At 50.4% G+C, this 22590-nt stretch overlaps 1 protein-coding gene across 1 annotated transcript; it reads left to right on the top strand.

Moving 5' to 3' along the window:
* The first annotated feature begins 3126 nt into the window (after positions 1–3126).
* Positions 3127–5507, top strand: LOC109773286 (uncharacterized). Its single transcript, XM_020331983.4, has 5 exons — positions 3127–3454; positions 3589–3688; positions 3910–4009; positions 4696–4775; positions 4898–5507. The coding sequence occupies exons 1-5, from the start codon at positions 3253–3255 to the stop codon at positions 5229–5231; spliced, it is 816 nt and encodes a 271-aa protein (XP_020187572.1). The 5' UTR covers positions 3127–3252; the 3' UTR covers positions 5232–5507.
* Positions 5508–22590: the final 17083 nt, after the last annotated feature.

Below are 22590 nucleotides of genomic sequence, written 5' to 3' on the forward strand. Positions count from 1 at the left end.
GGTGTCTCAACAGAGATGTTGCGAGTGCTTTTTTTATATGGCATGTCCCACATTGACGTCGTCCAGTAGTATCTTGCAGCAGAACGTGAATGAAGATGATGAAAAATGAACGAGAGATTTTAGGAGGAGCCCACATAAATGATACTTTCCTTAAATTAAGGTGATCCTCGCTTGAGGTATTTAACTGCACTACGCATGCTATAGTCAAAATCACAAAAATATAACTCTCCATAATTAACGTGACCCTTCTTTTTTTTTTGCGGGTAATTAATGTGACCCTTCAGTCCAATGCTATACTTTTCATAAATTAATGAATGTTGTTTTCTGTTTGAAGGGAATGAGTTGGACAAGAAAAGAAAAGTGTCGATTTGGTTCAGATTATTTCATGTCACTATATATATGTTGATTTTTGTTTTGTGCGGCATTAGTTGATATTACCAAAAAAATCTATCCCAAAACCAAGCAGGGATGAGGGTGTGAGGAGGCGAACTACCAACTTCCCTTTAATAAAGTAGAGAAACAATCCTGATGCATGCCTAGAAAATAAAAACGTTGATGCAGTTCTTGTGATTATCCCGTTGTTGATGTCGTATTTGTGATGAGTTCATACTCCCTCCTGTCCTTTTTACTCCGCATATTAGCTTTGCCTGGAGTCAAACTTGTAAAGTTTGATCGAGTTTGTAGAAGAAAATGTCAATGTTAGTAATACCAAATAAATAGTATTACATGCACTATAGGATATATATTTTCATATTTTATTTATTTGGTATTGCAGATGTTGACATTTTTTAATATAAAGTTGATCAAAGTTCACAAAGTTAGATTTAAGGCAAATATAAAATGTGGACGAAAAAGGAACGGAGGGAGTATATATGAGATAAGTAAGCAGATTGTGTGCATGAATGCACATGATTAATTACTTTTTCTATTCATTTTATTGCTTCTTAGGGTGATTTTTATTGCTTTTTAACACTTCCTGATTTTATTACTTTTTTATGTTTGAAGAAACAAGATGAAACAATTAGGATGTGATAATTAGGCAAATGGAAGTGAAAGAAAAACGATGTATTTCTGTTTAGCAACTTTTTTTAGAAGTCTTTGTTTTAGCAACTAAAAACGATGTATTATTAGGCAAAGCAAATGCTTCGCCATACACATGGAAGCTAGGCCAACCAACAGTTGGAGCGCCTACATGACACTTACATGTACAATTCAAGGTGCTTAGAAGGATCTTAGAAAAATAAAGTTTTTTTACTTAAGCGACGGTGCTTATTGGTAGAATACGTATGCTTAAGCAGGTACATGTGCTTTAAAAATTCAGGTACAGGTGCTATAGAAATAAGGAATAATGGTTAAGAAAAAAGTTGTTTATTTTTCTAAACATCACTCTAAGTACACATTGCATGATCTTATAACGAGCACTGTGCTAACATCGCTTGAGGCCATTAACATGCACGGTTTTTAGTTGTTGAATATCTCAGAGATACTTTTATTTCACTAATTTCAAATAATCAATTTAATAATGAACTTTTTTCATGTGTTGCAAGAAAATAAATACAATCGTTTAAAACATTGAAAGGAATTTTTCACGCATATAAAAATTTGTTCATTTATAAAAATGTTCTGATACGTAAAAATGAATGCACATGTCTTGTCGAAAATATATGTATATTTCGAAATAAATTTCATATAATTAATAATGAAATTTCAAATGTTTTTAGAAATACTTTATATACAAAAACAAATGTTTATCCCAAAAAGTCGTTCAGCTTTTGAAAAATCAATGTTCACGCGTTCAGAAGAAAATATGTTCATGTATCTCATTAAAATATTCATCTATCGTACCAAAGTTCATGAAAAAATATTTTCAAATAAACAAGAAAAAACCAATGAGAAAGAAACCTCGATGGTATTTGTCCGGAAATAAATAAATTATCCCTTATAAAAATAGTTTCTTACAAGAGTAAGAAGTTACTAACAAGTCCTTCAAGAAATCAACACCGTCTTCCTTCTACATCCACCGACGGCGCACCGTGAGTAAAACTCATTGACGCCTCATATAGGATTTGTAAAAGCAGCGGCCAGGAACTCGCCGATGTAGGCCAGAAGAAGCCGATGACCCAGATAAGCCGGCATGGAGGAGGGGCTAGAAGATAATCCCAGCTCCACCCAAATAGAGGAGGGAGACAAACCTGACAATTCCTCCGACAGAGTCATATATGGCTGAGCTTCAATGGATGGAGATGAAACTAGAGACCAACAATACGCCGTAATACCATTCTCTTCGCATGACGCGGTCGACGTGAACAAATGCTAATCACTCTAGACCGAGTGCCCGACTGCTTCGAGGAAATATATGGACATGGAGAAAACCAGGCAGCTATTATTCCCATCGTTGCAGCTGCCCTGACTTTTCCAAAGATGAATAGCTAGACCATAGCAGACACGGACTGGGACACTCAGATCGGGGGTCCTACCTTTACATCCGTCGCCACAACTGTCGACAGAGGCCAAGGGAACCCCAATCGGCATCAGCGAGTTGAGGGGTTCAGTTAGACACATCCTCTCTAGCAAACCCTAGGAAAACAACTTGTCTCTAATACTCGCAATAAACAAATACATGAGTGTGGCGAACGTTTGGTACTCTATATGTCTTGTAAAGTAGAATATTTGTTAAGTGTGGAATGATGTTTTTGTCGACAACGAGATGTATATCATTAATCTTAAAGATAGGAAACTATGTCTTCCGTAGACGTTGTGTGTGCTTGTGCCTCCATGTAGTTGTTTTTAGGGTACCTGCAAGAAAAACAATGTGGGATGCCAACATTTGGCATTGCCAATACTTGGCAAACCAACATTTGACAAAATCTAAAATTTCCAAAATTTGGCATCTTCTTGTAAGCTTGGTATAAGAAAAGTTGGTAACCAAGCAATCACTAGCCAAATTTTGGCAACTTGTTTCTAGGAAATCCATTTTTTGGCATGTGCAAACCAATCATGCTTTTTTTTTTGAAGCTAAACCAATCATGCTCAATACACAGCAATTCCCCAATTCTGGCCCACTCACGCTAATCACGGCCCAACCCAAATCCTTGCCACCAACGGCTACCGTTGCGCTATTCCCGACGCCGCAAGGAGGCGCGACCACTCCGCAAACCGCCTCGCCGAGATAAGGGGAGCACACACCCGCTCTGCCCCGGCGCCGCCACCGCCGACCCTGGCAAACCCCTCGCCCTCCGTCGATGCCCCGCGATGCCGTCGGCCGCCACCCGCTCGTCGTCTATGGGCGCGGGCGACATTGAGTTCGCCCTCGACCTCGACGACGTCGCCGCCCGCGCAGCCAAGGCGGACTGCATCGGCGCGCTCGCCTGCGGCCGCGCAAGCTTCTCCTACCACCGCCTCCCCGAGCCGCCGCTCCGCCTCACCGTCCGCAAGCTCGACGATTCCTACTTCGGTGCCAGATCCCGCTCCCTTCCGTTTAATTCCCCCGAATTGTTTGGGCGGTTTGGTTCTGCCCTAGATTGATTCCTGCCGTGGCGGGGGGGTTGCGAGTATGTGACCTTGCGTGCGTTGCTTCTGATTATGTAGGTGTGCAGATCGCCAGGTCGGCCGCTGTGTGGGAGCTCAAGGCGGCGATACAAGGCGTGTTCATCGCTCTCTACAATGACATGGAGAATGCTGTCACTTGGTATGCCACATATACAAGGGATCTGTAGTTTAGCAAGCTGTTTGCTTTAATTGCGCCTGGGTGCCATGTGGATAATTCAAAATAATTGAAGAGAGATTTTTTTTCTCTGGCATATGATGAATAATGGGCAATTTAGATTGAAATTTACTGTCATTGTTTGTTTGAATTAACACTTGGTGGTGGGAATTTAACATTTAAGGTTATTACTTTGCTTGTTTTAGGCAGCACGTGTGGAGCCACTTCTGCTTATGCTTCAAGGATGAGAAAATGACGGATGACAGGGCAACCTTGCGTGCATTTGGTATAAAAGATGGTGATGAGGTCTGTGCACATTCCTCCTCTGTGATTGGTAGAAATGTGCATTTTAGTGTGGATTAGCTCTGCCCTGTTTCATGAGATCAGTAAGGATACAAGTCCATCCTATTTATGAAACTATGATGTGCTGATGTACCGCTCATTGTTCCGTTTACTCCTTGTTCATACAATAGAGATGCCCCTATTCAGTCGCAAAAAAAAATAGAGATGCCCTGTTGTTAGGCAATTTACAGTTAAGTTATTTCCATATTTGGTTTGGCACTTTTGCCTATCAGACAACGTCTTATTCTCCTGTGTGAGCATAGCAATTATTAAATACCCTTGATTTTGCTTGACATCTTAATTCCGATGGTGTCACTTGTGATCCTCTTGTACCAAATGCTTACTGTAGATAGCTCAGTAATGGTACTAGAGTTACTAAATTGCAACACAGCCATGTACTACTTTTCCTCTTCTCATTCTTGCATATTGAAAATTCCTGAACAAGAATTACTTTCCATTATCTAACAAGTGAGTATAGTAAATGCATGCTGGCATAATGCATTTAAGGCCATTTGTAAATCGAGTACACTGTTTCAGCTATTTGCGGAAGTAAGTGTCAAATCCTATTTCACGTCACATTCTGATGTGCCATTTTCTACTTCCACTGATATGCCTCTGAATGCCTTCCATTATATTGTCCTGTCATGCAGCTCCATTTCGCCCAGCATCTCTCCGTTGACTACAGCCCTTGCAAGAGTTCAAAAAGTCAAAGGGCAACATCTCACAGAAGGTATGTGAGATCCTAATGCCTCTATAAGTCCCTTTATCCACTTGATCTGCATCTTCCTACAACTGTGATGGATTTTCTATATGCTCGCAATCGATGACGTTGCAAGTAATTTCATATGGTAGGTCAAGGACTACAGTGGAAGATTGTAGTGTCAGACCAAGGAGTTTGATGGATGACCTGATTGAAGAAGATGAGGGCGAGAAGAAGCTTGCCGCTACTAGGCATTCGACCAGTATTCTGGATGAAGATTTTTGTGTTTATGAGCACCACGAGCAGCACGTGGAGGAAGATCGTAAGAAAGGAAGCTATGTTCGCGGTTGGTTCTCATACTCTAGATTGAGGGGTAACAGGAGAACACACTCCGAGAATATTGAGCAACCCTCTTGCGAAAAGGGCAGTCGACCAAAGCTAGGGAAATGGCTGTCTTCCAAAATGTCGAAGGCCCGGAGTAAATGATACCCAACAGCTATCTATCGGACATCTGCTGCTTTATTTTCTGAATGAAGTCCTGAAAAGCGGCAGACGACCAGTAATTCCCTGCATGACATAGGATAGGCCATTAGCCTAGGTGACCTTAAAGTTCAGTGTATATATATATATATATTTTTTTTTACTCAATGTTCCTTACAAATTTGATGGTCTTATTGTTTAGTGCAATCAGATATTTATCCTCTGTGTTAACTCCTTCCAAAGTTGATGATCTTAAGAATTTATTGTTGATATTTCAGAAAACATTTTGTGGTCTTCTGAGTAACTTGTGCAGCCAGCCGACCGACAACCTTTCATTTGTCCTCCGTGATCATGAGCATTAAACCTGGCCAAACATTATGGGATTCTTAAATCTTGTTGCTGTTAAACTCCATCTGCACATCCCCACAAACGAAAAGATAACATAACACCTTTTTAGGGGAAAGTTCATTACCATCTTACATGTAATCGAACCCCCAAAAAAAATGTGAAAAAGAGGGCTAGGTTGCTAGCCATGAAAGAAGAATATTAACAGTACATTTTTCACAATTAGCAGTACCTATCTTTTCTCTAGAGAGAGACCGGCCGAAGCCTATACCTATCGGGAAGAACAAATGGAACAGCCGGAGCACAACATCAGCAAAAACTACTGAAAGAGAGAGACCGGTGATATGATACACTTCACAACTTTACATAGAGAACCCGCTACTAGTGACCCGCGCCTCGCCTGCTTGGCCCCGCCCTCGCGACGACAAACACCGGCAAGTTCGCCGTGGACAAGCCGCCCCCTCCGTGGGCATGATCGCGCAACGGCCTGGAGCACTCCGCCAACAGAGCGCAGGCGCACAAGAGCAGCAACACCACGGTGATCACCACACGTAAGCTCGCCATCCTCTAGCGCCGCGGCGGTCGAAGGCGGTGTTGATACGGGCTAGGCCTTTGTCGGCGGTGGTCGATCAGCAAGAGAGAGTGCTCTGGTTTCAGAAGGAGAGGTTGTGTGCGTAAGGTGTTGGTCGTGTTGGCCTGGAGGAGGAAGGGAGGAGGACGCTTAAATGGTGGCGAGACGGGGGCACGGGAGGGGAGGAGGTGAGACGTGTGCGGCAAGGACTTTGAATGAGCGCGCGCGCATGGAGGGATGGGGGTTGACAAACGGAGGAAAGGAAAGGAAGGTGGTAGGTTTGATCTCGTTAGGCTGCAACCACCCCTAGATTCTGAACCATATCTTTGCTTTTCTGGGTTGCATTTACACGCTCAGTTTGACCGGCTTGCGGCAGCGTGTGTGCTTGCTTGTGGAGAGGGGTTCTTAAAATAGTAATGAGAGCTGTAGTGAACGGATACATTTGTATTTGTTTAACAAGGATGGACTCCGCGTTACAGTATAAAACGTGACAGTTGACACTGCAAAGTGCAAGTTCAGTCCCTATCTCTATCTGGAAATTCAGGTTCTCTATCTGGTACGTAGGTGAAGGCTCATGCTAGATAGTTTATGTATGCGCTTTTCTGAAGAAGAAATTGATTACTGGCAGGAGATATAGTACTGGAAATTTGCATTGCTATTGCATAGTGGATGGATTCACGAGTGTCAATTTGTTTCACACTGCAAATTAAGAGAATGTGTAGTAGTAAAACCCACTCAAAGTGAAATCCGAGAGTCTGTCTGTTCCTTGGCTGGGTAGCAAAGCATGCACCGAATAACGTCGGTAATCCTGGTTGGTCAGAACGTTAACACTTTTTTCCAGCACTTTGTGCTGTGTCATCAGTAGTTTTATTCAGTCTGTTCATACTGTTGAATGCTGAATCTTTCACCAAAAGCGCCCACGGTCGGTACTGGATTTAGCTATCTTGCATATCCATCTGGCCGGCCGGATCGTGCTATTCTTTTCTTGGGATGAGGAGATATGAAATAAGTATCATTTGCATCTCACGTTAGCGTTGCCACACATAATTCAGCAACGCAAGGAACCTCATTTTCTTGTGCGCGCTTTTCTGTTGCTGTCCAACAACATCAGTGGTAGTGCCAGCTGACGCGGTCATCCTCGGGGGAATTTGCACCGACCTGACCTGACGTTGCATATGCCCTGACATCACCCAGGCAAACCAGGGCGCTTTTTCAGTCAGTCGTGACAGGCAAAAGATTTATGTTTCGTAGGGCCTTCTCAGCGGCTTTGATACGACTAGGCGTGGGGGCGTTCCCATGCAGCACAAGCGCGGGACGGGACGGGAGGAAGCAGCAGGCAAAGCGAAGGACGTCTGGATCGCCCCCGCCGCGGCGGCTACCGACATTCTCGGCCGCCCAGCACGCGCTCGCTGCTTTGCAGGACTCCGCATCGCGTCCGCACGCACGATTGCCCGCGGCTACGCTTCACACGCCGCGCGGCGAGCTGGGATGGAAAATAGGAACGGCGTGGGCCACTCCGGCGTAATCCACACTTTTCTCAACAGAAAATAAATAAATTCCCTATTGCAGATTTTTATTTTATGATGGTTGAAAGTAATACGCCCTCAGTTCACTGTTATAAATAAGATGGTCTAGATGTTCTACTATGCACTACATACGGACTGAAATGAGTGTACAAGCACACTAGTATACGTTTATATCCTTTTCGAAAAAAAACTAGTATACGTTTATATACATCCGATTCAGATAAAGTTAAAACATCTTGTACTCCCTTTAATGATCTAAATGCTTTTATATTTCTTTACAAAGGAAGTAACAGTTTTTTTTCTGAAACAGAGGAATAAGATTTACCTCACCTATTAAATAAGGGGAGAATAGAGTTTTGAGATTTAAAATACACCCACAAATTCGGCATGACAATTACTCGCGCAGAAAAATATTCCTAATTTCTTTGTGCTTGCGGCCATCCAAAGCTTGGCCTCCTCGCCGATGGCGGTGAGTAGGATGCTCGGTGGCGCACTCTTCTGGCGGAACACCGGTGCATTTCTATCATTCCAAATGGTCCATGAGACGAGCATGGTGAGTGAGGCCATAGCTTGCCGATTAGGATTGCTGTTGTCGGTTCTCTTGTCCCATCACTGGTAGACGGAATCGTCCATGAGCCACTCGAATGTATCCACGCGGGACCTAACTTCTTAATGAGAGACTTCCATAGCCGAATCGTGTAGCGGCACTTGAAGAAAAGGCAGGCTCCCGATTCTTGGTCCCTATTGTAAAGCTTGCAAAGGCCACAATTTGGCCAACCTCGTCGCTCCAAGGGATCGGCGGTCCAAATCCTATCTTACAACCGCAACCAATCAAAAAACTTAGAGCAACTCTAGTAGACCCCGCAAAAGACGCGAACCCGCAAAATTCCGATGAGTATGCGGGCTGGGCCCAATTTTCCGGCCAGAACAGAGCCCGCATACTCGCCCGGCCCGTAAAATTTTTGCCGCGGCCCGCAAACCGCACGCCCCGACCAGTATATCTACGGGTTGGCGACGCGTTTACGGGTCGAAACCCTATCCCCCGCCGCCGCCGAGCTACGCAATTCCCACCCCCTCTCCACATTTCTCGCCGCCGGTGACACCCTTCCGCCTCCAGCCGCCATGTGGGGCCGCATGTGGAGCTCCGGACGCGGCTCCGGGAGCAGATCCGGTGGCGGCAGTGACCCCGAGCGCGAGCGGCGCGTCCGGTCAGACGGCGCGAGGAAGCGCTGGGCGAGGAAGTGGACCAACCGCGGCCTCTCGCCGCCGCCGAGCTTCCGCGTCCGAAAGACGGACGAGTACGACCGTCGCCACGGCCGTACCCCGTCCTCTGCCGCGGGCTCGTCCTCTGCGGCGAGATCTTCCTACACCGGGAGCTCCTCCTCTTCCGGCACGGGCCTTCTCCCCGTGAAGAGGGAGTGGTCGGAGGAGCCGGAGGACTTCGAGTTCGTCCCCGTCAAGGACGAGCCCGAGGAGCCCGAGAAGCTCGGCCGCCGCGGAGTCGTCGGGCCGGAGGACTTCGTCGCTGATGTCGACGCGGTTGCGGCCGCCATTGCCGAGCGGAGCATGAGCGAGGAGGCGGAGCGCCGACGCCACCACGAGGAGCTCGAAGACCTCGAGTTCCGGCAGGCGGTCGCGGCCAACCTCGCCGCCAAGGAGAAGGACGAGGAGTGGCGGCGCATCCGCGAGGAGCAGAGGACAAAGTACATCGACCTCGGGAGCTCCGGCGAGGAGGATTGAGCTCCTCCACGGCGTCGTCCATGGCCGTGAACTCGCCGCCGTGAGATCCCTACCCCTCTAGTACTAGTAATGATGTAGTATGTAGTACTCCCTCCGTTCCATAATGTAGTGCCTATAGATTTTCTGAGAAGTCAAATTTTGCAAACTTTGACCAAGTTTGTAGAGAAAAATATTTATATCTATAATAACAAAAATATATAATGTGAAACTACATCTTATGATGAATCTAGTGATATATGTTTCACACTCTAGATGTAAATATTTTTCTCCACAAACTTGGTCAAAGTTTATGAGGTTTGACTTTTCAAAAAATCTATAGGCACTACATTATGGAACGGATGGAGTATGAACTAGTGTTTGTAGTGTTTGATCATGTAAATATATGTAGTACGTGATGAACTACTATGGTGCAATTTCTCCCGCGAAACTGTTTTTTCAACTTATGCAGTTTCATCTACGGTTTCTGTTCGGCCGCGCTCATTCTCGACCCGCAAACGAGATCTTCGTGAAACTGCAAACGCATTTTGCAGGTCGGGATTTTTCGGGGTCAGCTAGAGTAGCTCTTAACCTTTGGAGGTGCCCATGCCTTCTAAACCATGCGATCCAAAAGGGAGAGAGTCATGCCTAGGAATTGAGCCTTGTACATCGTGGCCGCCGTGTAGATTCCATTGTTCGCATGCTTCCAAATGATGACATTCCCCGCGAGGGCCTCATGGACCTTTCAATTCTTTCTTCTCGAGGCCGCAAACATGAAAAGAGGGAGTAACAGTGAACATAGAGAGTACATAAATTTACAAAGGAAAACATGCAAGGGCTGTAACCTGTCTATATCTACGTACAATGTATGTAAATTAATTTACGCTTGGGTGGCAGGGGAAAAGCGTCCGAGCTTTATCGCTGTATAATGAAAGGCGATTGATTTTGCATGGAAAGGAAAGCTAGTAGGAGTAGGCCAGCACCGCAAGTTCTGAAGGTCATGACTCAGGTAACTAGGAAGGTGCAGGCAGGTCAGGTGATATGCCCCAAAATTCTTCTGGTATGGCGTTTGACCGTGCCCGTGCGCCTTTAGACCTGGGGCGACGACTTTGAGCAGGTTTGTCCGGCCACGTGGCCGGTTGACGGCCGGCAAAGCACCGGTTACGGCTGTCGAAAGTCCGTGCTGCCCAGCTTCCTACAGGAGAGGCGAACGTACGGCGCTGCCGGCACAAGCATACATACATACACACCCATCATCCGTGCCGTCCGTACGGAACGCGAGGGTTGCCCTCTCAAAGATCTAACATGGCCTTGCCGTCGCCGTCGCGTGATGGTTGGTGGCGGTGACGAAACGACGAATTGAACGGCGCGGCGCGATGCTTTGGTTAGTTGTACGTAGTGATTACCGGCGACTTAGCCCAGTTTAGACCTTTGAAGACTTCAAGAGTTTGCGCGGCACCATCGCCATGTGACGTTGCTACCCACCCCACCTGAGTGATTATTCCCTGCGACCAGACCACACGGACAAGGCACACGCGCGCGCCGTACGGCAACCACGGTACACACAGGACACAGATCCAGCGACATACCTGGCCGTTGGATCGAAAAACAACAGCCCAAATCACGTACTGTAGTAGGAACCACTGTAGATGCGTACTGTTCAGCGTCATGCAGCGACGGTCCCTGGCACGGGCACTGTTCACTGATCTAGCCCATTGATTCTCAACCAGATGGCTGAAAGAGGGGGGCATGTCACTCGATCTCTATCCGATGATATGCCCGTGGCATGTCAGTGGATCTCAGTCCATGCGGATATTTTTTTTAAAGTGGCCAGCATTGCCGGCATTTCATTGATTTAAGCAGAAGGGAGAGTGACAAGGGGTGATCAAGTGATCAAGAAAGGGGAAAATTACAACTGCCCCGCAGGTGGAAAGGAACTGCGGGTCCAAACTCGTTGGGCGATACTTTCACGTCACTTCCCCAAAGGGTAGCTCAATGCACTTTGCCCCGGCCATTCTCCATTGCTCCATGTCGCGCTTGCAGGCTTCAATGACGTGCCTTGCGTTTGCCTGCTTCCCTCTGAATGTGCAAGCGTTGCGCTCTAACCATATGTGCCAGGAGATGAGTGCCACAACGGTTTTAACTCCCTTCCTGTGGCCTGGGGCGGCTGCCGCTATAATCCTTTGCACTCGGTCCGTTGTTGTTGTTCCACTGTGCCAGAAAGCCTGGTCCAGAGAGGCACAGCCGTTCCAGGTTGCCCCCGCGTGCCAGACTTGCAGTGCAACCGGGCACTCCCAGCAGAGATGAACTGAAGTCTCGAGGCTGCGCATACACATCGGGCAGAAATATCCATTTTCCCAGCCTCTCCTTTGCAGACGATCATTACACCATAATCTGTCAAGGTGCAACAACCAAAGGAACATCTTGATCTTGCCCGACGCCCAGACTTTCCAGATGATGGATTTGAAGGAGGTAGTCTGTCTATTGTTGAATTGGGCATTGTACGCTGAACTTGTTGTGTAGCAGCCCGAGGCGCTGAGCTTCCAGGTAATAGAATCTTGGGTTCCTGGGATGATGGCGAGGGCAGCCTGCCTGATTTCCCTCGCAAGCTGCACCACCTGCAGCGCAATGGCATCGGGGTCACCTCGCCTTAAGTCCAGGATCCATCTGTCATCGTGCAGCGCGTCCTTGACCGAACGGTTCTTCCTGGTTGATCTTGCAAAAAGGGTGGGGAAGGCTTGGCAAAGTTGTCGTCCACCTAGCCATGAGCAGAACCAGAAAGACGCCGTTGCTCCGTCGCCGATGGTCACCGCAGTGGATGCAGCAAATAGGGCCCTGTCTGAGGCGTCACAGGGCGTGCCCGTCCCGACCCAGGGCCTTTCTGGGGTCTTCCAGGATTGCCATAACCAGCGCAGACGTAGAGCCCTGGCAAAACGAGGAAGATCGTGAATGCCGAGACCACCATACTGCTCAAGCGTGGTCACCGTGCTCCAGCCCACTTTGCACTTTCCATCGGACATCTCCTCATCTCCTGCCCAGAGGAAACGCCGCCGTGATTTGTCTACGTCTTTATAGAACTTCTTTGGAACTCGAAGGGCTGTGAGCGCGAAGGTGGGCATGACCGAAAGTACGCAGCGCAGTAGGACACGCCGACCAGCCAACGGCATTAATTTGCCTTTCCAGCTGGCAAGGCGAGCCCGGATCCTGTCCAGAATGGCCTGAAGATGCACTAGTCTAATGCGCCCCTTCGTGACTGGGAGGCCGAGATATCTAATCGGGAAAGCCGTCGTAATGCCACCAAAGTTTTGAAGAACATCAGCCATGTCTATGTCGTCGCACCTAATGGGAGCCGCGAGAGATTTTGAAAGGTTCACCCGGAGTCCCGTAGCGTCGCCGAAGAACCGTAGTAGCTCAACAAGACTATCTACTTCCTGGCGTGCAGGGTTGATGAAGATGACAGCGTCGTCAGCATATAAGCTCGTGCGCATCCTCGCCGCCGCGCCCGGGATGGGATTCAGCACGCCCGCCCTAGTGGCCGCATCTAGGAGGCGATGGAGTGGATCTATGCAGAGGATGAAGAGAAGCGGTGATAGGGGGTCCCCTTGTCGGAGCCCACGAAGATGGATGACAATGTCTCCTGGATCGCCGTTGAGAATGCAGGATGAGGTGGAGGAGGATAGCAGCAGGGCGATCCAATCCCTCCATCTGGCCAAGAAACCCAGCCTCTAAAGCAATTCTAATAGGTATTCCCAAGATATGCTATCGAAGGCCCTAGCTATATCTAGCTTAAGAAGAAGTGCTGGGGTTTTGTTCCTATGAAGAGATCGGACAGAATTCTGCACGTAAAGGTAGCTGTCATGGATGCATCTCCCGCGCTGAAAGGCCGTTTGAGCAGGCGAGATAATCTTGTCAATGACGGCCGCTAGTCTCATGGATAGCACTTTTGTGATCAGTTTGGCAATGGAATGTATCAGGCTTATAGGTCTGTAGTCGTTCATTCTAGTAGCCCCGTCCGTCCTTCTTGGGAATGAGGGCGATCATGGCTGAGTTGACTTCGGTAAAATCACCTTCAGCTAGGTTGTAGAAGTGATCAAAAACTGCCATGACGTCATTCTTTATGGTGCCCCAGCAAGCTCTGAAGAAAGTTCCTGAGAAGCCGTCGGGGCCTGGAGCTTTCTCAGATGGAGATGCCATGATAGCAGCCCAAACTTCAGGTTTCGAGAAAGGATTGTCCAGCCCCTCGTTTTGCATATTTGGCATATCCAACTCCTCCCGGTTGATGGAGCATCGCCTTTCCTCCTTTTTCCCCAGCAGATTTGCAAAGTGGTCGTGGGCAATTGCTTTCTTTTCCTCGTGCGCAGTGACTGTACTCGTTTCAGTTTGCAGGGAGTGTATAAAGTTCTTCCTCCTTCTGGAATTGATCTTTGCTTGGAAGAAGGCCGTTCGTGCATCTCCCGCCTTGAGCCAGGTTAGCCTTGATGCCTGTCTTTTCCTTGATCTCTCCACTGCAGCCAGTCCAAGGGTACGAAGTCTCAGTTGTTTCCTTAACCAGAATTCCTGTTGTGTCAGTCCTCTTTTTTCTTGAGCTACATCAAGTCTCAAGATTACTGCACACGCCAGATGAAACTGAACCTTTGCATCGCTAAAAAGAGTCTTTGCCCAAATTTTGAGATCATGCGTTGTCCTCTGCATCTTCTTCTTGAGCCTGATGATTGGGCAGGTGTGGTTAACAGGGCGCTGCCAAGCTCTTTCAACTGTTTCATGGAAATGAGGGAAACGTGGCCAGAAGGACTCAAAACGGAAGGCAGCTCTTTTGCGTGGCGCCGCAGTGTTTGCAAGCAACAGTGGACAGTGATCTGAACATGCTGTTGCCGTGGCCATCAACATAAAAGAAGGGAAGAGGGCATCCCATTCCGAGTTGCAGAACACTTTGTCAATGCTGACCATCGTTGGATTTTGACGCTCGTTTGTCCATGTGAACCTCCTATTTTTGCATTTGATCTCTCTTAGGCCTGCTCTGTCGATCGCTGCTCTGAACATGCCCATGATCCTCCTGTTCAGGTTGAGGTTGTTCTTGTCACGGGCTTCATAGATGATGTTAAAATCTCCGTTTAGCAGCCAGGGTTCTCCTTGTGGTGGTGCAGCATGAGCTATTTCAGCAAGGAAGTCATCTTTTCTCGTGTCGTCCACTGGCCCGTAGACACTTGTGAGCCAGAAATCTAGCCTGTCCTGGATCAGAGGCACTTTTCCGGTGATTGAGAAGTTACCGACTGCGTGCGTTACGAAACTGACCATACTCTTGTCCCATAGTACAACAATTCCTCCTCTAGTGCCGATCGCTGGAAGAACGGCGCACCCATCTAATCTGGCCCCTCCCAGCTCTCTAACAACACTGGGCGTCCAAGATTCTAGCTTAGTCTCTTGCAGACAGAGAATGTTTGTCCGCTGCGCTTCTGCTATCTATCGCACAGCAGTTCGCCTGGCTGGCGTGTTCAGTCCCCTAATTTTCAAGCTTAAAATTGCACACTTTGTACTACTCATCAGGAACATTGAACAGATCTAAAAGTAACAACACCATCGACGAGTTCTAACAGCTATTACCATTGAAAGGGGAATGTAAATGCAACTGATACACAGCCATACTAGCCTGGGGGCGTCGTCGACCACCAATAGGCCCCAAATATCGACGACGAAAGCTAAACCACCTACCACTACTGATACAGAGAGGAACTAGAACTAGCTCGAGCCAGCCTACTGCCGACCGCTGTCGGAAACTACTACAGATGAAGAGGAGCACTAACATGACTACACTCCGGCCTCCTCGGCTTCAGCTTCAGGCCCTGCCATGCCCACGGCCACGCGCAACGCCTCCTTGTTGAGCCTGGTCAGCTTGGCGATGACGTTGATGTCGTCTTCGGAGAGCGGCTCACCGAACCTGCGGATGAGGGCTTCAGCCGCCTTGGCAGTCATCTTCTCCTTTGGGCCCAGCAGACCCAGACCCTTCACCAGGCGTAGCGTGGCGCGCTCGGCGACAGGTGTGGCGTTGTTCTGAGCAGCCCGACGAGCACTCTGGCGCGGGGGTGGCATGGAAGTTGCTCTGGACTTGGCCGAGGCAGAGTATCTCCTGGACGGTGGCAGTGGCAACAGGGCTGGTGTGGGGCTGGTGAAGAGATCTCGAGCAGCAGAACCAGGGTCTTGAAGTTCCAGGTGGCACACTTGCTCAGTGATTTCTCCAAGCTGCATCTGAACTGTTGTTGCAGCTGTGGGCGTTCTGCAGTTGAAGCTTGCAGGGTTGCGGGATGGCCCGGATAGCGTTGGCCCGAAGTGATCCGGTCCGGCCATCTGGGCATCTTCATGCTGCCCTTTCTCTCTGTCAGAGAACTCCAGCGGCGCGACCAACACAGCTTCAATCTCGGCGTCGAGGTGGGTAGCGTCAGCCTTGGTCGGCTCCATGGCGGTGATCGGTTTCTTTGCTTGGGCGAATAAATGCTCGAGGTCATCGTTGAGGGCTTCAGAGGTGAGGTGAGCGGGCGGAGCCGGGGCGGCCACAGACGTGTCCTGTCTTGCACTCTTCTTGGGCCCGTGGCCGCTGGTCTTGCCCCCGTGACCGTTGGTCTTGCGGCCCTGTCCCTTGGAACTACCAGAATGGTGACGCGTCGACGGCGAGCGGCTGCGGACACGGCGGTCCCTGGACGAGACCTCAGCATGAGCTTAGTGGCCGCGCCCGCGGCCCAGAAGCGTGTCCTTCCAGGATCTTCTGCCGGCCCCGTCGTTGTCGGGGTCCCGCCTGGAGCCACTGAGGGGCATGCCCCGGCAACCAGTGTCCACCACCGGGGCGCGGGCCTGCCGCCTGTGCGGCTCCTCGCGCTGGCCATCCTCAACATGCATGGTCCAGGTGCCGGGGTAGGTGCGCGGCAGCGCGTCATCGTCGTCGGTGCCGGATGATGGCAGCCCACTCTGCGCGGAGTGGGAGGAGCGAGGGAAGCGCGGGGACCAGTCTTTGATGAGATCGACGTGGATGAGGAGGTCGAACCGCGTCGCTCCCGGAGGAGGCGCCACTCTGCGGTCCGGCGGAGAGAAACAAACCATCTCCTCCACCCGACCGGCGCCCCGCGGAAGCTTCCAGTAGGTGTGCCTGGTGGGGATGAAAGCCATGTCCCACACCCAGACCCAGCAGGCAAAGGTCTTGGTGTGGCCGCGCTCCAGCGTGCGGCTGTCGAGCCGGTCGACGCACAACTTGTCGCCGAGCACCTCCTGCACCCCCTCGATGGACCAGTACTGCATGGGCATGTGCTCGATGACGCAGCGGACATGCAGGTTGAAGGTGGCGAAGCCTGCATGATCATCCTCGCGCCAAGGCTGGATGGCGAGGTTGATGCCGTCGACGCGCAGGGTGCCGCGACGCACAGCGTTGGCATGGTGCGCCGGCTGGGTGAAGACGACGAGGAAGTCTTCGGGCTGGTGAGTAGTGACCCGCAGCTGGTGGGGCGGGACGCAGAGCTGGGCCTCGAAGGCCCGCCCGACGGCCATCGGGGATGTGGCCGCCACCCCGTCCAAAGCGTGCAACGTCACCGCATGCTGCATGAGGAAGAAGACGACCCGCTCCACTTCCACCGAGGAGACCCCCACCTTGTGGCTGGTGCGGGGGCGGCGTGCGGGGTCAGACAGGCTCAGCTCAGCAATGGAAGCTGCGGGCGGGTGGGCGAGGGGCAGCTGGTGCGGCGGAGGAGGCGGTGGAGGTGGCGGTGACAGTGGGGGGAAGTGCAGGCGGGAGTGCACCGGGGGGCGGGGAGCAAGCGGACCTAGCCTAGCAGCAGCAGGGCCACCTGGGCCATTGCGAGGATTTTGTGGACACTCACGGCCAAAATGTCCCGGGCGCTCGCAGATGATGCAATGGAGCGGATCTCTACAGTCTTTTCGGCGGTGGAGCTTGCTGAGGCATCGAAAACAGCGGCCGCGGAAGCGGCATAAGAAGGCCTCCCGCCCCCCGGCCGCATTGAACGCAGCCCGGTGATCCTGGGAGCGGTGCTGAGGGGGCCTGTTATTGTCCGGCAGGCCAGAGGGGCGGCCGCGGTTCTTCTTGGAGGAGACAGCCGTCCATCCACCGTCCGGCCTCAAAGAGGAAGGGGTGACTGTGGAGGGCGGGGCAACTATGATGGATTGGAGACGGCGGGTGGGGGCACATCTAGATCCGCAGGATCTGCAGTAGAGGCGACTATGATGGATTTAAGGCGTAGAGCCGGTGGCTCCGGCGCCGCAGCCGAAGAGCATTCACCACGATGCAGGATTAGTGGCTGAAATGCCGGATCTAGGACAGGGGAGGCGCCACAGCTATGGAGCACGCTAGGGGGTGGAGTAGCCGTCTTCGGACCGATGGGCGAATCCAGGTCCCCCGCAGCAGAGCCGCAGCTGGATCCGGGCCGAGGGGAGCGCGGCGCGCCCATGCCGCCGCAAGGGGGGGTGGGCAAGGAGGCGCAGTGGGGTGGCCGCCGCGGCCGGAGCGGCCAGCGGCGCGGTGGGGGGGAGGCTCTCGAACATCCATGCGGATATTAGCATGGGCATCTTCAATGCTGACCCTTAAAACGCAAATGTTTGGACCAAGTTGTTAGAACGCTACAAGTCATCCAAAGAGGTATCTCATGGGTCCGCAAGCACTTTCGGCTGTCTGAAATACCGCAAACTAGACACAAATCAGATGGAGCTTTGCGGGTGTCCGGATCACCATCCAGTACGCGTCCGACCATCACGTCCCATCCCAAAACCCTCTCCACCCGAAAAGCCGATGTGGCGACGACAAGCCTACTCCGGCGTGGATTGAAGCCGGCTACCCGTCCATTTGCTTGGTTGCGCCTATTTAAGCGGCATGTCCTCTCACCAGCACCGTCCACACCAGACCGCACATCCTCTGCTCTCCGCTCACTGCCTCTTCTCTCCTCTCTGTCTTCGCTCACCACCGTCAACGATGACGAAATCGTGGTTCTCCGCGCCGGCAGGTGGTTGCACCGGATCTTCTTACGAATCCGGATCTTGGCACCATCATCGTCGTTCTCCGTGGCCATCTACCTCCACGGCGGTCGACTCCTCTATGAAGGAGGATATCATCATCTCCTCCTCCGACAAGGAGGATCAAGAACCACAGCAGCTACGCCTCCTCGCAGAGGCGGTGAAGACGAACAAGGGGTACATGGTGCAAACAGAGCTCATGATCGAGCGGTCGCTCAGGTACCGCGGTCCGGTGCTACCCTCGCCACCGCTAGCCCGCATCAAGGAGGAGCCGACATCTCCATCTCACCATCACGTCAAGGCAAAGACGGCGTCATCGCCTCTTCGACACGTCAAGCCGGAGCCAATGCTCCACCCCCACTCAACAAAGTGTTCAAATCAGACACCACATAAAGTAGGAGCCGGCGTCGACGCCTCGCTACGTCTAAGGCGGCAAGGCCATGGAGGAGGAGGTGCCCCTGGTGATTGTGAAGGTGCGCGGGTGCCTCCTCCACTACCTTGGCGGCCGCGGCTCGTTGTCGCGGATCATCATGTCGGCGGAGGACAGGGAGGCCAGGTAGGCAGTGCGGAGGGAGTCACTCAACGCAATGCGCCAAGCAGCGTTAATGAAGTTCGAAGAGGCGCCGGAATGGGTCCACGCGGAGGCCAGGGCCGTTGACCACCGCGGAGACCTCCGCGCGATGACTACGTGGCCTCGACGGGGAGCTCGCCAAGATCACGGAGGAGTGTTCGCTCAAGGACACCTTCGTCATCCTCGATGGGGGCAAGGGAGGGCTCCTCGCCAGGGTCGGCGTTGGCCAAGGGGGGCCTCCACACGATACAGGAGGAAGCCGAGCGGCTCCTCCACAAGCGCCAAGCGGTGGTTGGGCAGAGCTGTTATGCTCCGCGCCTTCCTGATGGTGAAAGGATCTGATGCGGAGCATCCCAAGGCCATCCCCATGGACCTACCTACATCTCCCACGACACCACTTGGACCAATGACAAGAGCCCGTGCGAGAGCCATCGAGAATGAAGTTAACTCTCTCCTTGTTGAACTCTCCTTTGACCCACTTGAGACATGGCTACTACCTCAAACGGAGATGTTTTGTGTGCTTAGGTACCATGGAAGCAACCAAGGAGAAGTTACGATGCAAGATGGACATCAAGAGCATGAAGAACATCTTCCCAGCGCAGAAATACCGGTACAACCGCCCAACTACCGCCCAACTACCGGTCAACCTTCTGTAATCAAGCGGTGCAAGGCCGGTACAGCCCCGGTTTATACCGGTAACAGCCAAAAGACTGGTACTGCTGCTACCTCTTGAGCATGCGTTGGTTTTCCCTTGAAGAGGAAAGGGTGATGCAGCAAAGTAGCGTAAGTATTTCCCTCAGTTTTTGAGAACCAAGGTATCAATCCAGTAGGAGACTACACGCAAATCGCCTAGTACCTGCACAAACAATCAAAGAACCTTGCAACCAATGCGATAAAGGGGTTGTCAATCCCTTCACGCCCACTTGCAAAAGTGAGATCTGGTAAAGATAATAAGATAAATATTTTTGGTATTTTTGTTGTATAGATTGGAAAGTAAAGATTGCAAAATAAACGGCGATAGAAATAGCTAGTTGATGGGAAACTAATATGATGTAAAATAGACCCGGGAACCATAGGTTTCACTAGTGGCTTCTCTCGAGATAGCATATATTACGGTGGGTGAACAAATTACTGCCGAGCAATTGATAGAAAAGCGCATAGTTATGAGAATATCTAGGCATGATCATGAACATAGGCATCACGTCTGTGTCAAGTAGACCGAAACGATTCTGCATCTACTACAATTACTCTACATATCGACCGCTATCCAGCATGCATCTAGAGTATTAAGTTCATAAGAACAGAGTAACACATTAGGCAAGATGATATGATGTAGAGGGATAAACACAAGCAATATGATATAAACCCCATCTTTTTATCCTCGATGGCAACAATACAATACGTGTCGCCGCAAGATTGAACCCAAAGCTAAGCATTTCTCCCATTGCAAGAAAGATCAATCTAGTAGGCCAAACTAAACCGATAATACGAAGAGACTTGCAAAGATATCAAATCATGCATATAAGAATTTAGAGAAGAACCAAATATTGTTCATAGATAATCTTGATCATAAACCCACAATGTTGGAGAACGTAGCAGAAATTCAAAATTTTCTACGCATCACCAAGATCAATCTATGGAGTAATCTAGCAACGAGGGGAAGGGGAGTGCATCTACATACCATTGTAGATCGCGATGCGGAAGCGTTGCAAGAACGCGGATGAAGGAGTCGTACTCGTAGCGATTCAGATCGCGGTTGATTCCGATCTAAGCACCGAAGAACGGTGCCTCCGCGTTCAACACACGTGCAGCCCGGTGACGTCTCCCACGCCTTGATCCAGCAAGGAGAGAGGGAGAGGTTGGGGAAGAATCCGTCCAGCAGCAGCACGACGGCGTGGAGGTGGTGGAGGAGCATGGCAATCCCGCAGGGCTTCGCCAAGCACCGCGGGAGAGGAGGAGGAGGGAGAGGGGTAGGGCTGCGCCGAAAGAGAGACGTTCTCATGTGTCTTGGGCAGCCCAAACCTCAACTATATATAGGGGGGAGGGGGCTGCGCCCCCCTCTAGGGTTTCCACCCCAAGGGCTGGCGGCCAGCCCTAGATCCCATCAAGGGGGGCGGCCAAGGGGAGGAGAGGGGGGGCGCCCCACTAGATGGGCCCTAAGGCCCATCTGGACCTAGGGTTTGCCCCCTCCCACTCTCCCATGCGCCTTGGGCCTTGGTGGGGGGGCGCACCAGCCCACCTGGGGCTGGTCCCCTCCCACACTTGCCCCACGCAGCCTTCTGGGGCTGGTGGCCCCACTTGGTGGACCCCCGGGACCCTCCCGGTGGCCCCGGTACATTACCGATATCACCCGAAACTTTTCCGGTGACCAAAACAGGACTTCCCATATATAAATCTTTACCTCCGGACCATTCCGGAACTCCTCGTGACGTCTGGGATCTCATCCGGGACTCCGAACAACATTCGGTAACCACGTACATACTTTCCCTATAACCCTAGCGTCATCGAACCTTAAGTGTGTAGACCCTACGGGTTCGGGAACCATGCAGACATGACCGAGACGTTCTCCGGTCAATAACCAACAGCGGGATCTGGATACCCATGTTGGCTCCCACATGTTCCACGATGATCTCATCGGATGAACCACGATGTCGGGGATTCAATCAATCCCGTATACAATTCCCTTTGTCTATCGATATGTTACTTGCCCGAGATTCGATCATCGGTATCCCGATACCTTGTTCAATCTCGTTACCGGCAAGTCTCTTTACTCGTTCCGTAACTCACATCATCCCGTGATCAACTCCTTGGTCACATTGTGCACATTATGATGATGTCCTACCGAGTGGGCCCAGAGATACCTCTCCGTTTACACGGAGTGACAAATCCCAGTCTCGATTCGTGCCAACCCAACAGACACTTTCGGAGATACCTGTAGTGCACCTTTATAGCCACCCAGTTACGTTGTGACGTTTGGTACAGCCAAAGCATTCCTACGGTATCCGGGAGTTGCACAATATCATGGTCTAAGGAAATGATACTTGACATTAGAAAAGCTCTGAGCAAACGAACTACACGATCTTGTGCTAGGCTTAGGATTGGGTCTTGTCCATCACATCATTCTCCTAATGATGTGATCCCGTTATCAACGACATCCAATGTCCATGGTCAGGAAAACGTAACCATCTATTGATCAACGAGCTAGTCAACTAGAGGCTTACTAGGGACATGGTGTTGTCTATGTATCCACACATGTATCTGAGTTTCCTATCAATACAATTCTAGCATGGATAATAAACGATTATCATGAACAAGGAAATATAATAATAACCTATTTATCATTGCCTCTAGGGCATATATCCAACAGTCTCCCACTTGCACTAGAGTCAATAATCTAGTCCACATCACCATGTGATTAACACTCATAGGTCACATCACCATGTGACCAACATCCAAAGAGTTTACTAGAGTCAACAATCTAGTTCACATCACTATGTGATTAACACTCAATGAGTTCTGGTTTGATCATGTTATGCTTGTGAGAGAGGTTATTAGTCAACGGGTCTGAACCTTTCAGATCCGTGTGTGCTTTACGAATATCTATGTCATCTTGTGGATGCTACCACGCGCTAC

This window comes from Aegilops tauschii, chromosome 6 (assembly GCF_002575655.3).
Source record: "Aegilops tauschii subsp. strangulata cultivar AL8/78 chromosome 6, Aet v6.0, whole genome shotgun sequence".
NCBI lineage: Eukaryota > Viridiplantae > Streptophyta > Magnoliopsida > Poales > Poaceae > Aegilops > Aegilops tauschii.

Bases quoted from the DNA above. Each gene is read 5' to 3' on its own strand.
- LOC109773286 (XM_020331983.4), top strand. From the start codon at position 3,253: ATGCCGTCGGCCGCCACCCGCTCGTCGTCTATGGGCGCGGGCGACATT. The intron at 3,455-3,588 runs GTGCCAGATCCC...CTGATTATGTAG, and splicing joins GCTCGACGATTCCTACTTCG to GTGTGCAGATCGCCAGGTCG. The intron at 4,010-4,695 runs GTCTGTGCACAT...CCTGTCATGCAG, and splicing joins GTATAAAAGATGGTGATGAG to CTCCATTTCGCCCAGCATCT.